The 10,357-nt window shown below is 28.8% G+C and overlaps 1 protein-coding gene and 2 pseudogenes across 1 annotated transcript; 2 read left to right on the top strand and 1 right to left on the bottom strand.

The window, feature by feature from the left end:
* Positions 1-857: 857 nt before the first annotated feature.
* Positions 858-2,882, bottom strand: LOC126552678 (piggyBac transposable element-derived protein 4-like). The gene is made up of 3 exons (XM_050207386.1): positions 2,717-2,882; positions 1,409-2,335; positions 858-1,318 (listed from the first exon to the last, which is right to left on the bottom strand). The coding sequence occupies exons 1-3, from the start codon at positions 2,880-2,882 to the stop codon at positions 858-860; spliced, it is 1,554 nt and encodes a 517-aa protein (XP_050063343.1).
* Positions 2,883-6,406: 3,524 nt separating this feature from the next.
* Positions 6,407-8,898, top strand: LOC126552677 (uncharacterized; annotated as a pseudogene).
* Positions 8,899-8,978: 80 nt separating this feature from the next.
* LOC126552676 (uncharacterized) lies at positions 8,979-10,038 on the top strand (annotated as a pseudogene).
* Positions 10,039-10,357: the final 319 nt, after the last annotated feature.

Genomic DNA, 10,357 nt, shown 5'->3' with positions numbered 1-10,357 from the left:
ATTATGTTTAAATATTTATATCTTTATATTACAACTAAAATGCCGACTTTTGTATGTAATGGTTGGCAACGCTTTTTGGTTTTTAAAACTGTTATCAGTCGTCGGCTTCTTATCATTTTTCAGACAACTGCCTACGACCCGATCTAACTGTTGAATTTTATTTAGAATTTATTTTCATATGGCTTATAACTGTGTAAACAATTACAATCTGAACAAATTGATTTGATGGCAGCAGTTTGCCTGGCTGAAAATACAGTTTTAGCTTTAAAAGATATAAGAACTAATACTGATGAAGAGCTTAACACGTTGACCACCATGCGGCCGCCGGCGGCCGCATAAAAATAATTACGTATCGATAATTTTTAGGCCGCCGGCTGCCGCACCATATCATTCGTAGGAACCCATACGGCCGCGGGCTGCCGTAAATTCTATACATTTTGAAATCATAATAAATATGTTGGCGCTGTGCTTATACTTTTTAAATTCATACTGTGACATAGAGGAATAAATTACCATTCTATCCGTATATAGTACATCCATATACGATGTTTTTTAGTCATAATTTTTATTACTCAAATTAAACCAAATTAAACAATACTTTTTACTTAAAACTTCCAAAATACATTATTTTTTTTTTAATAAAACTTCATAATTAAATACTAGAATCTAAAAAAAATCATATTTTATAAAATAAATAAAAAATTACAGTACCTTTTGAAATAATATAGCTAAAATACATTTCTGTTTTTTTAAAAAAATTAAAATATTAATCCTTTTATTATTAATTAAAACTTAAAATAATTTCAACTAAAAAAATGTTTGTTGTTTGCTTTATTATTTTTCATTTTTATGATGTTTCAAAAAACAGTCCACACAAGTATACACATCACATTTCTTACACAAAGTTGTAACTCTTTTAACTTCTTTGTAGGCCTGAACTGATCCAACAATTGCAGCTTTATCTTTGTAACAATGTAACATCTCTTTCTTATTTTTCGATTTCTAGTACACTTTTCTGAAGTTTCATCTAGCATATGTTTTGATGATGTTCGTCTTGATGTCGATGACGTTGATGTAGGAACAGAATCTTGATGAAGTAATGGTTGATTCAATCCAAGTATTTCGTTAATCAGTGCTTCACGGAACTGTGTTATTTTAAGTTTATTTTGAGGTGTGTTTAAGTTATGTACTATAAGTGCATTTACTACAGCAGTTCCTAATAAAATCTCCGTCGCCACTTTATGATACCATCTAATTGACTTTCGTACTGGACTGCTGTAACTCGATAGTTGATCTGACAGGTCAATCCCAGCCTTACCTGAATTATAATCAATTATGATTTTTGGTTTCATAATTGTTTCATTGTTTCTATTTTTCTTTCCCGTATCTACCATGGTGATGTTATGACGAGTCGATAGCATAGTGACATCTCTTTTATCGCGCCATTTGGCTACCACAACCCCGTTCAAATTTTCTTTACCTATTATTTGTCCAGGTTTTAATTTTGATTTTGTTACCTCTGGAAGCTTAACTCTGTTACATCTTAATGTACCTACTAAATGTGTTTCATTTTCTAAAAGTGCGTTAGCTAGGTTGAGTGAAGTGTAAAAATTGTCAGTAATAATAGTTCTACCAGCGTTTAAATATAAAGAAGTCAAATTCATTACAACACTACACCCTAAACCTCTGCCATCATCTTGTCCTTTACCTGCGTAAACTTGAATGTTATACGTGTATCCATTTGCACCACAAAGCTTAAATAATTTAATGCCGTATTTGTGAGCCTTACCGGGAATATATTGTTTAAATTTTAATCTACCGCGGAATGGAACCTTTGTTTCATCGACTGCCATCATTTCCTCTGGTTCCATTGCATTTTGAAAATTATTAACAATTTTTTGAATTAAATTTCGAACTTTAAAAATCCTGTCGTTTTCGGGGGCTTGCTCATTATCCGAAAAATGCCAAAAACGAAGAATCAGTTCAAATCTATTTCTAGACATTATGTTTTTAGCTACACTGTTTTTATACATTATTTTCAAACTCCAATAATCTTTCAGGCTTGGCATTTGTACTAACCCCATCCACATTAGTAAACCCAAAAATTGTTGTATTTCTGTAGCATCGGTAGGTGTCCATTTCAAAAATCTACTAGATTTAGTTAATCGAAATTTAGATAATACTTGATCTGCATTTCTATTTGTCTCTAAAACTATGAGGTCGATAATTTCGTCAGTTATAAATAATTTAAAATATTGCAATGCAGTCGCATTGTTTGGAATTTCAACTTTAAAACCAGGATTTTTACTGAATATAAATTGTTTTTGGTGATGACCTGTAACATCATTCCAAGTATGTTCAATAACGGGTCTTTGTGATTTAGTTACTTCATTAGAAATTTCATCAAAATTATTACTATCTGCAAATGTATAGAAATACCTACTAATTAGGACAAATATTATAAGTATATTTTTTTTTTAATGCGTGTGTGAAAAAAAGTATTGCAAATTTAAAATGTCAGATATTTTGGATAATGAACAAACATAAACTACCAACCAAAAAAAAAAAAATAACACCTTTGTAAGAATAACCATTGACTTTATAACAAACTTAATAAAATAGTTTATAAATAATAAGATCAAAGTTAGATTTGTATATACCTAGTTAAAATTAAAAATATAAAACATATTTGGTAAATGACAAAATATTTACTTACCACTGTCACTTTGAATATTATCGGATTCATTTGAAGGAACATAATGCTCGTCTTCATCAGAGTCGTCAAATTCACTAAAAGAACTGAAGTCGTCATCTATGTCATCTAAAAGTTCCCGCACAACACTTTCATCACAGACTTTAAGCCTTTTTGGTCGAGAACTCATTTTGATAAAATAAAATAACTTAACAGTCGATAATTTAATGTAAGCACGCCGGCGGCCGTATGGCGTTTGATAAAACTACGTATTATGTTAGCGCCGTGAGGCCGCCGGCGGCCGTACTATTATTATAGTTTATTAATAATATTCAAAGAACAATAAACCGATTGATATTGGAATCGTATTTTTAGGCCTATTGGTTCTAAAATTATCACTCGGTACATTTTACGAATGTTGCCCGGAATATACGTAAAGCGTTATAAAAATAAACGTCTGTGCGGCCGCCGGCGGTCGTACGGCAGTCAACGTGTTAAACAAATATATACATAAAAGCTGAGGTAATAAGTACAGTGGCGGCTTGTGTGTTTTTAATAAAATAGTGCACATCCAAAAAAATATAACCAATATAATATGTATTATAAATTGTATTAAATAATTGTTTACAAATTTTAGTTATTTACCAATTACTTTTTCTTTTTTTTATACCTATTTTTACAAGTATAATAATAATAAATACATAATAATGATACTACATTTTCAAGTAAAAATATTATGACAGACAAAGTAGATACCTACAAATTATTATATTTCAGGTACTTACATGTTTATATATTAAATCGATTCTCCTATCTTTTTCTGCAAATCTATTTATTACTTCTTCGTTGAAGCTTGGAATGATCATCCGTTTTGGTAGTGCTGTAAGTCGATCTTCCGTCTATGAATTTCTCAAAAATGTTTTAAAGTGTAGAAAACGATCTTTTGGCTTCAGTTGTAATCATTTAAATAGTTGAAATTATTTTTAAAAGTTTTTAGCTTTCAGAAAATATCAATGTTAAATTATTTTCAATTATAGATTTCAATAAATGAACTGATGAATTGATATCACAGAAATCGGTTCTTTTGTAGAACAGTTGTGGTTCAGTTTTAAGTTAAGTAACAACCAAAAAAGAATATGCTTCAATAGTTTTATTAAAATGGTCACTTGTGAAGTTATTTTCGTACATAGGAAATTTGGTAGATAAAAATATGTGCAAAGCATTCAAGTGATTTTTATAATCAAACCGTTCTTTAACGTTAACAATAAAAATGTCACATACTTCTTTTGCAGCGATTTTTCTTGTTTCAATAGAATCATCTTGTTTTCGTTTTTTCATTGGATGATTTTGAGAGGTTTTAAATATATTATCAATATTTTGTCTTTCTTTTAATATATTTTCTTTGAACTGAAAAATTGCCTTTGAAAGTTCTACAGGATCCATAGTTTGTTTTTGTAGTCGATTATATAGAATATCAACATTATGCATGAAAGAACGAAACAATCTTAACCAAAATATAAATCTATTGTAAGGTGCTCGATACTACATATTTAATATAATACATAAATTTCATACCGTAGGCGACAATAACCAAACAGTAGGGGTGTAACAAATATAACGAGTACCACGTAACCGGGGTTCTAATAATGAGCAGGTAATGATCAAGTACCAGTAGTGCCCAAGGGAGGTCAAGTTGGTTCAATAGAACCAAGTATATTTAGGATGGGGTGTCTTTAAATTAGGAAACATCACAACATGTTTTAGTATGTGAAGTGAATATCATCGAGTACGATGTTATGGTTATAAACTACAACACAGGCGACAGACGCAATGTGCTTACAATTTATAGTCGTTCTAATAGTGGTGCTATAGAAGTATAGAAGAGACGTAGATTGGGTAGGTAATATTGCTAATAGCAATAGCCAATACGGAATGGGAATAGGTTATAAGGATAAACCATACAATCGTACAATCTCGCACAAACGTTAATGGGAAATCATTAATTAAGAAATAATATTTAAGAAGTTAAGATGATATATTATTATGATAATATAGAATATTATGCAGTTGAATTGTTTTCCCGTATCCGCGTGCAGTTGTTATGAATGGGTAAATAATATTTACCAAATAATACCCACTCCAAAAATCAAAAATATTAATTATATCGTTGGCACTAAAAAAAAACGTTAGAAGTTATAACCACGAATTAAGATATACTGGATATGGAACGAAGTGCCTTATCAACTCATATTTCGACGTACTAACTTCTTACGTTACGGCAAGACTGCTAGCGCGATCTCGTGTACATTATGAACAAGCCGTGATAATTTATCACATTTCTCGCGCCTTTTTCAAAAACTTGATATATTGAATCATATTCCATGTACTGAATAATAATATATAATAATAGTATTAAATATATTATAACAATACAGATATTATTAATCTATTATTCTAAATGTTAGGTTACAATTTACCACTTTTTATCCGTACAATTTACACACCAACTGTATTTTTGATTTTTTAAATCACCATGTCCCGGATAGACAAATGTTGGGTAAAAAACTGTTCTGGTAATAGTAAATCACGGTTTTCAATATCAAAAAATGCCCAAGAAAAATGGGAAAAAGCAGTGGGAATAACCTTGGGTAAAAGATCGAGAGTGTGTGGAGATCATTTTTCGAAAGAAAATATAATAGATACTTGGGTGAACAAGTGCTTATTCAGTAAGAATATTTTATAATATTGATTGATATTTTTTTCATCGACCTTCTTTCTTATTTATTCAACACCAACATTTATTTTACCTTAGATATGTTTAAAAAAACCTCGATTAAGAGAAGGAGCTATACCAACTTTATTTTTAGGCAATGGCAATTCAGATAAAAATTCATTCTGTGTAAGTACAGTATAAATAGTAAAATATAACATATCATGCACCAATATTAGTCTTATTTTTATCATCAGGAAGATGTGAATATGTGTCAAAATGAAGCTGAACAATTATTATCAAAAACATCTTTACCAAATGTTGTATATACTGACCAAGATGTTTCAATTGTGAGCATTTCTAAAATATGGTTTTAAATTGGATTAACAAGTTTACTTATTACTTCTTGTAATTACAAATATTTTGTAGGAACCAACCGCTGTTTATAACGAAGTCGCATAATGTACTGAAATGTCTTCGACGAATTACATCAGTAAATCACAACATGTATGAATAATATTATAGAAAATTCTATTAAATATCATTTAACTTATAATTAAATACTTTTGTAGCATAATATGATTCAGGAATCTTTATTTGATTTAATAAATAAGCGTGTGGCTATTAAATTACCTGCGAAATGGTATACTGATGTTTCGTTAAATAGTTTTGAAAAGAAATTAACAAAGTCATTTTTCAAATAAACTGAATTCAATCAGGATTACCGACGTATCATTTCAAAACAACTGATAGTAACTCAAGGTAAGAATGACCTACCCATTATTTGAAGTGAATTTTTATTATTATACATTTTATAAATTAATGTGTTGACTAAGCTTATCACATTTTTACATTAAGTCTTCTTAAAAGAATTTAAATCTTAAGATATAAATTAATATATTTTAATAATTAGTTCCTTCATATTATACTTTGTCAACTATTATCTGTCATCTGGCTGTATTTTATTATAATTTTAAACAGATTCTAAGATTATAGTTCATGTAATGAATAAAGAAATTAATGAGGAACAACAACAACAGTATTTTCCAATGTTATGTCATTCAGTAATATCTGTACAAGATATAGAATGTGCTATTGAAAATCTTGATTTATTAAAAATATGTAATGGTGCTGTTATAACAAGTAAATTTCCTAATGTAAAAACATCAATCAGTTCTCAATGTGTAAAGGTTAATGGCTATTGGAAACACTTGAACTGTTCCAGTTTTATAAAGGACAACAGGTATTAAATCTTTAATAATTATTAAATTTTCTTATTAATTTTAATAAATAATACATTTTCATAAATTGTATTCTTTAGATTTAATAATATTAACTTATACATTTTGTGTAAGTAACTAATTAATTAATTAATGTTTTTACTTTTTAACTATGATGAAGACCTAGCTGTTTATGGTGTATGATGTTACTATACTCAATCAGAAAGAAGTCTTATTCAATTGCAAAGGGTAAACAAGTTAGAGTATATTTCTCCCCTAGTAAAAGACATCATTTAAATAAATTCAGATATATACAAATAAAGTAAGACTTCAGGTATTCAGGACAATAAATACAAATTCTCAATTAAAATCACATTTAATATCAATAAAAAATCAAATGATAGAAGTCTCAAATAGCACCTTAACAAAATTAATCGAAGACTCAGGAATTTCAAAATGTCAATCAATTTTACTACATGAAATATTTGCTGCTGCTAAATTTAAAAATCCAAAAAGTAGACATTATTCTGACAATTGGATGATTCTTTGTCTTCTATTTCAAATAAGGTTTATATATATATATATGTGTTTTTATTGTAGTGTTTATATTATATATAATATGTTTGTGTTTAAATTTTCTTTTTATTAATTCAAAATTATTCCAATTTTATAGATCTCCATCGGGATATAAGTTCTTACACGACCAAGGCTTATTACCTCTGCCATGTGTTACAACTATTACAAAACATTTATTAGCTATTAAAAGTGAATGTGGATTCGACAGTACATTTTTCAGCTTATTAAAAAAAAAATTCTTAAATAAAACACAAAACCAAAAAAAAGGTTTTATTATTGGATGAAATTTTTTTACGTTCATGCATAAATGTAAATAGCAGAACACTGACATATAATGGCTTGGAAGATTTTGGTCAAGAAGTAGAACACAAAATATCAAGTTCTGAGCAAGCTGACCATGGTCTGGTGTTTATATGGCAAAGCTTGGCTGATAATATAACCCAATCTATAGCTATATTTGCATCAAAAGGACCAGTTAAAGGTCAGTCATTCTTGTATTATTAAAAAATATATTTTTACAATATAGTTAACTTATATCAGTAACTACTCATTTCAAAAATTACAGGTGTTGATCTTGCTAAATTGGTTGTCAAAGCTATTATGCTATTAGAAGATTCTGGACTGCAAGTTATAGCACTTACAAGTGATGGAGCTTCAACAAACAAAACTATGTACAAAATGTTGGGTGTAAGTGGTAAAAGAGCAGATTTAAAAAATTACTTTCAAAACCCTTATGATGAAACACGTAAAGTTTTTGTTCTGTGTGATGCTCCACATACTGTAAAAAATATAAGGAACCGATTATATCAAAATAAATATTTTAAAGTAAACAATATTAGAATTTTTAATTTTTTTGTATTTTAATACTATAATATGAAATTGAAATGTTTGCTTTTTTTTCCAAGATTCATCCTTCCCAGAACTGTATTAAGTAGGATCATTACTGTCAAGTTATTAACAATGATTCAAAAAATATGTTAAAAATTTGTCCCAAAATCTCAAGGCATCACATGGAGCTTAACAACCTCACCAAAATGAAGGTTAAATACGCCACACAGGTAATTTTATAATTCTATAAAAATAATATAATAATATTATATAATTTATTTATAATATACTTTATAAATTTAATTAAATTATTTTGGTTTGTAAAAAATGTAAATATAGGTATTTAGCAAATCTATGGCAGTAGGAATACAGTTTTACCGTGCACAAGAGTGTACCTACTGGTCTTAATGGTTCGTTAGGAACACAAGAATTTACGATAAAAATGAATGATATGTTTGATGCTATGAACAGAAAGTTTCCTGCTGAAGGAATTAGGAAAAACAGCATAGATTTAGAGGTTTTATTTATGTTGCATGTCTATGTTGTGTGTTACGGCATAGCCAGATTTTAAAGGAATACTTGGATGAAGCTCCATTGTATAATTCCTTTCTAAGCCACTATTTGTTTTATTGTGTTAATTATTTGTAACTATATATTTTTGGTTAATGTTTGAAGTAAACTGTAAATATTTATGGTAGTAGTACAAATGTATGTTGCATGTTTGTGATGATGTGGTACTAGTATACTGAGTAACTTATTTATTATTTTATAAATATACTTAAAATGTATTACTTCAGGTCTTGAATCAAAGTCTACATTGGCTAGACGAATGGGAGGCAAATTTAGAAAAAGGTCTTATTGAAGAAAAATAATTTCTAACTAAAAACACTTGTGAATCTTTGAGGATAACGTTAAAGTCAACTATCGATTTAGTACATTAATTATTAGAACAATGTGGTTTTTGTTATGTTTTGACGTCAAAGCTAAACCAAGATTTTTTAGAAGTAAGCAAAGTATAAATTGGAGAATCCTTAGTTTTCGAATATGTAATGACATTAAACATACCTACCTATAATTAATATATTATTTGTTCATTTAGAAATTTTTTGGAATCATCAGACAGAGTTCTGGTCCAAATGATCATCCATCTACTCCTACATTCCTCCAACTATATAAGCTATTATCAATGTATTTATTGGTTAAACCACCAAAAAGTGGAAATTGCACAGTTTTTGCAGGTATAAAAGAAACTCCCTAAAAAAACTAACAGTTTACAATTAAAAATAAAAAAAAAACATGTTTAAATATTTAGATACTGACTATGCTCCAGTTATAACAATATCTCATTTGAAAAATTCAATGAAAGAAAATAGTCAGCTATCTATTAGAAAAGAGAAAATTCTCAAATTAAGAAATCACATTGATGAAATAGTGGAGGAAGGAAGATGGGATATGGATGATGTTTTAAAAATAATGATTTCTCCGATAATGTAACATTTGACTGTGTTGTATACTTTTTAGCTGGGTAAATACTAAATAAGTAATCATTATTTTAATAAAACTAATAATTAATCTTTAAATGTATTTGTTTTTGATTGACAAGATATCTAGCTCGGAGGTTAAGCAAGAAAACTAAATGCGAGTTATGTTTGTCAGGCATAAAACCTGATGGTAAAGAAATTGATTTACCTGCAGCTCAACTCGTCAACCTGAAGACTCTTGGTTTTTTAACACGCCCGGATAACAACTTTTACATTTTAATAAAACAAATTGAGGTTTCATTTGCTGTCCATGCCGCAGGCGCAAATGTTTTCGAAGATACGGTTGACCATTTCTTTAAAAATAATTATATTATTCCATTTCTGTGTAGTGAATATAAAAAAGACGTTGTGCAATATATTTTTTCATCGTATTCAGTAATGAGGATGAGACAGTTCAGTTACCAAACAAATAAACAAAAACAACCTAGTAATGGAGTTAAAAAGAAATTGTCAAAATTAGTGTCAAATTAAAGGTGCAATACTGCAATATTTAATTTTAGTTTATGTAATATAATAATAAATTAAACAACTTGTTCAAATTTTAAAATGTAATCACTGTATCATACCATATTAGTTCAAAAATATATGACGATAAGTGCTGTGTGTCGTGCCGCAGTCTAAGAAGATTGAGTATCAACTGATAAGCGCTCGTTCCGTATCTAGTATATCTTAATTCGTGGTTATAACATGTCCGTTGGCCTACGCGATCATGATGCATTCTGGGTAATACCGTCGTCGGCCGTCGATTAACTTGTATTCATAAGATTATTTTTATTAGGAAATAAATTGG

The sequence above is a fragment of the Aphis gossypii genome, chromosome X (assembly GCF_020184175.1).
Source record: "Aphis gossypii isolate Hap1 chromosome X, ASM2018417v2, whole genome shotgun sequence".
In the NCBI taxonomy this organism is placed as follows: Eukaryota; Metazoa; Arthropoda; class Insecta; order Hemiptera; family Aphididae; genus Aphis; species Aphis gossypii.
This window is presented reverse-complemented; position numbering and strand designations above follow the sequence as displayed.